General features: G+C 52.7%; 1 protein-coding gene across 1 annotated transcript; it reads left to right on the top strand.

Moving 5' to 3' along the window:
- The first annotated feature begins 1,264 nt into the window (after positions 1-1,264).
- On the top strand, positions 1,265-4,285 carry nog2 (noggin 2). The gene has a single exon (XM_048552340.2). It carries the CDS (start codon positions 2,057-2,059, stop codon positions 2,699-2,701), a length of 645 nt encoding a protein of 214 aa, XP_048408297.1. The 5' UTR covers positions 1,265-2,056; the 3' UTR covers positions 2,702-4,285.
- The last annotated feature ends 234 nt before the right edge of the window (positions 4,286-4,519 follow it).

Below are 4,519 nucleotides of genomic sequence, written 5' to 3'. Positions count from 1 at the left end.
TAGGAGCTAGGGAGGTGTAGATTTCATGCTTCAGAGTTGAAACAGTGAGGGTTTCGGAATTTGGGTGGGGGGAGTGTGTGTGTTCTGAGGTTTGGGAGATGGAGGTGTGAGTTTGGGAGCTGGGGATGTGTGTGCTCTGGGGATTGGGAGATAGCGGTAGCGGGTTTGGGAGCTGGGAGGGTATTGTCTGGGGTTTGCAAGGCAGAAGGGTGTGGTTTGGGGGTTTAGTGGTGGGAGGGTGCGGGTCACGGTGTTTGGGAGACGGGAGGGTGCGGGTCTCGGTGTTTGGGAGCCGGGAGGGTGCGGGTCATGGTGTTAGGGAGCCGGGAGAGTTCGGGTGTCGGTGTTTCGGAGCCGGGAGGGTGCGGGTCACGGTGTTTGGGAGCAGGGAGGGTGTGGGTGTTGGTGTTTGGGAGCCGGGAGGGTGCGGGTCTCGGTGTTTGGGAGCCGGGAGGGTGCGGGTGTCGGTGTTTGGGAGCAGGGAGGGTGCGGGAGTCAGTGTTTGGGAGCTGGGAGTGTGCGGGTCTCGGTGTTTGGGAGCCGGGAGGGTGCGGGTGTCAGTGTTTGGGAGCCGGGAGGGTGTGGGTCTCGGTGTTTGGGAGCCGGGAGGGTGCGGGTCTCGGTGTTTGGGAGCCGGGAGGGTGCGGGTGATGGTGTTTGGGAGCCGGGAGGGTGCGGGTCTCGGTGTTTGGGAGCCGGGAGGGTGCGGTTTACGGGGTTTGGGAGCTTGGAGGGTGCGGGTCTCAGTGTTTGGGAGCCGGGAGGGAGCGGGTGCCGGTGTTTGGGAGCCGGGAGGGTGCGGGTCTCGGTGTTTGGGAGCTGGGAGGGTGCGGGTGACGGTGTTTGGGAGCCGGGAGGGTGCGGTTTACGGTGTTTGGGAGCCGGGAGGGTGCGGTTTACGGGGTTTGGGAGCTGGGAGGGTGCGGGTCTCGGTGTTTGGGAGCCGGGAGGGTGCGGTTCAAGGGGTTTGGGAGCTGGGAGGGTGCGGTTTACGGGGTTTGGGAGCCGGGAGGGTGCGGGTCTCGGTGTTTGGGAGCTGGGAGGGTGCGGGTCTCAGTGTTTGGGAGCCGGGAGGGTGCGGATCTCGGTGTTTGGGAGCCGGGAGGGTGCGGGTGTCGGTGTTTGGGAGCCGGGAGGGTGCGGTTTACGGTGTTTGGGAGCCGGGAGGTTGCGGGTCTCGGTGTTTGGAAGCCGGGAGGGTGCGGGTTAAGCAGCTGGTGGCTCTGGCAGGAGGGGCAGGCGGAGGGCGGGGGTAAGGTGTCAATCAGAAGCGGGGCGCCGACCCGGGATTTCGCCTCTCTGCGGGACACAGATATTTAACCTGGAGCCGGAGACTCGGCATCAGTCCGGCTGCAACAGGAGGCAAGGAGCAGAGACAGGACGCCTCCCCAGGATCAACACCGGCTTCATCTCAGGATCAACCTGGCATCAGCACCGGGATCAATCCAGGATCAGCACCGGGATCAACCCGGCATCAACACCGAGATTAAGCCGGGATCAATCCCGGATCAGCAGCGGGATCAATCCTGGATCCTGAGCGGGATCAGCGCTAACAATCTCGCTGCCGGTAGAGCTGGGGCCGGGCGAGCCCGTGTGCCCCGGAGTGGAGCCCAGGAAGCGGGCCGCCCTGGGCCGGAGCCGCCGCGCTCTCTCCCGGGCTCCGGGCCGCCTCTCACTCCGGCTCCTGTCATCCCGTCTAGACAGCTTGTGGCAGTGAGTCCTGGCGTTGCCATGGCGACAGGCAGCAAGCCGACGTGAATTTCGGGGTAAAGAATCTGGAAAAAGGCCGCTTTTCTGGTGCTTTTCGCTTTCCGGAGGTGGATCGGTGGGAAAGAAAAAAAGCGAGGAAGGAAAAGAAGGCGAGAGAGTGGAAAGTGAGAGAGTGTGGGAGAGGCTGCGAGAGACAGCAGCTTAATCCGGCAGCAAAGTTAAACCTCAGCACGTCCTGTACGTGCCCGTCATTCAAAGCCCAGTGTGTTCTATTAAAAGTATCAGTCTGCTCGCTTTGCAGCCTATTTATAAACCTCTGGGCTCGCCGAACTGGCCCGTTTAAAACATGGAGCTGCCACAGTATATGCTGAGCTGCTTCTGCATGTTGCTACTGCAGCACGGACTCTGCCAGCCTTATCTGCACCTCCGGCCCGTCCCCAGTGACAGTTTGCCCGTGGTGGACATTATCGAACACCCGGACCCAGACAACGATCCCAAGGACAACGATCTGGACGAACGGGCTTTACGGAAGAAGCTCGGCAGTCACTTCGATCCCAACTTCATGTCCATCACCCTGCCCCAACTGGACGACTCTCCGTCCCGGGACCCGAACTCCAGGTTCAAACCTCTGGGCGCCATGCCCAACGACATCAAGAGGTTGGATTTGTCCGAGACCCCTTATGGGAGGAAAATGAAGTTGGGTAAAAAGGCCAGAAGGAAGTTCCAGCAATGGCTTTGGTCCTACACATACTGTCCGGTGATGTACACATGGAAGGACCTGGGAGGCCGCTTCTGGCCACGGTTTGTTAAAGAAGGCAACTGTTACAACGAGAGGTCCTGTTCATTCCCCGAAGGGATGCTGTGTAAACCTGTCAAATCGATTAGCAAGACTTTCTTAAGGTGGTATTGCCAAGGATGGTCAAAACCCAAGTACTGCACGTGGATACCTGTACAATACCCAGTCATTTCCGAGTGCAAGTGTTCCTGTTAAAGGGAGAAATGTTCTCATGCAGACTGGGTGAATCCTATATACAGATGGTCTATAGTATAACAGCGCCCTATAGTGAAATCTATTTTTATATATCGCATTCTAAAGAAGCGCCAGCTTTGTATCTATATAACACAATGAGATTTAACGTTGCAGAAAATCATGGTTTTTTTTGGGGGGAGGTGGGTGAGGGTGGGTTGGGGAAAATTGACGGACCATAATGAAGCTCCACTCAGATGGAAGGGATATTCGCAGTCACACTGCGGGCCCTGATCGCTGACTTTGAGAACTAGCAGCAACTCCGAACAAGTCTAGCCTGGGTTTCCATTCACTGAATCCTAATAACTGCCTTTAATGCCATGTGCCTAGTTTTTTTTTGTAAAATAATAATAATTATTATAAAAAAAGTTGAGGTGAAGATATTACAGAGTGAAATCTCAGCTTTCCAATACAATATAGGAGTGTAGAAGAGTAAAATCTTGTGTCCAATTATTTATTACTTTAACGTTTGTTGATATAAATGTAGATGATACCGTGACATTTGGAAATGTTTACTTGAATATTATTTCTAAAACAAAACATATCAATGTAAATATAATGGTTCAATGTTTTTAGCAATAAAATCTCATCTTTGAAACAAAAAAGTTTGGACATCTGACAGCATTCAGAGCCTTGGCTTCTTTGGGTGCGAGAGAGTGCTTCTGTGCAAAAGAATAGAACAGTCTTCATGATCTATCCGAGCGGAGGCAGCCCTTCATCATTTCAGTCATTCGGAGCTGCCTTTGAAACGTCCCGTCCCTGCACCCTTCACAAGCCGCCTTGTCGGGAATGTGTACTAACTGTTCCATCTGCAGCTTTAACAAACTTTAAGTGACTGTGTCCCCCACACGGTTTTCTAAACGAGATCACAGGTAATGAACAGTTACAAACGGTGCCTAGATTCCAGTCACGGAAGATGTGTTCACTATAAAATCGCATGTGAAGCTGGTTCGTAGTTCATTTATCAAATAAACGCTGTCCAAGGAACTTAACATCAGTTGCAATAAACTGTACAAAGAGGTTCGTTTTGTACAAGATAACGGTATTGTTTCAAAGCCCATTCAGTTGTAAAACCTTTGGTTTAAAATTTGGGGAATAGAATAATTGCAGCGTCCATCCTGGAAGGGGGAATCTCGGGGCAGGTCTGCGGAGATCCCGGCATAAACAGGTGAAAAAAAGTCAGACTACTGAAAAAACAAACAAATCAAAAAGATGTTTTTAATTTGGAATGTGTCCAGCAGGATTGGGGACACGTTGTCTGGGCATCTGAGTGGGCTACCCCTCCCCCCCTCGCACACAAACACAGATATTTATACAGCGATGCAGCCTTGTCTCGAACTTACTTGCTAAGAAATGGTGTTGAAACTTTACAGGCCGCTTTCACTGAACTAAATGGATAAGGAGTGGGGAACAGCACGGAATGGAATAGGCAACTGATAGGAGCGCTTTGCTCTGTCTGCTCCCTCGGCGTTTTTCCAATCTCCAGCAAGCCCAAACACTGTAACTGTTATAAGTGGTGCTCGCTAACAGACTTGAACGCGGCTCGGCTGTTTTCTGAGGCGCCGCTTCGTGACTTGTTGCTCAGACTGGAACTCATTCTGCGAATAATTTCGTCACATTGCTAATTTGAAATGTATGTTCAGACTGAGATTAGACCTGATCCTGATTACAGCAATCACTCGCTGTGCACTCCTTTTCACATAGCTAAATATAATTATTTATTTATTAAAGAAAACTTTTTTCGGGACGCCAAGGCGCGCTGCCAGTTACTGCCGAGAGAAT

The sequence above is a fragment of the Stegostoma tigrinum genome, chromosome 23, assembly GCF_030684315.1.
Source record: "Stegostoma tigrinum isolate sSteTig4 chromosome 23, sSteTig4.hap1, whole genome shotgun sequence".
NCBI lineage: Eukaryota > Metazoa > Chordata > Chondrichthyes > Orectolobiformes > Stegostomatidae > Stegostoma > Stegostoma tigrinum.
The sequence above is the reverse complement of the archived record's forward strand: the minus strand, read 5'-3'. Positions and strand labels throughout refer to the sequence as shown.

Excerpts from the sequence above, each read along its gene's own strand:
- nog2 (XM_048552340.2), top strand. The coding sequence starts at position 2,057 with ATGGAGCTGCCACAGTATATGCTGAGCTGCTTCTGCATGTTGCTACTG.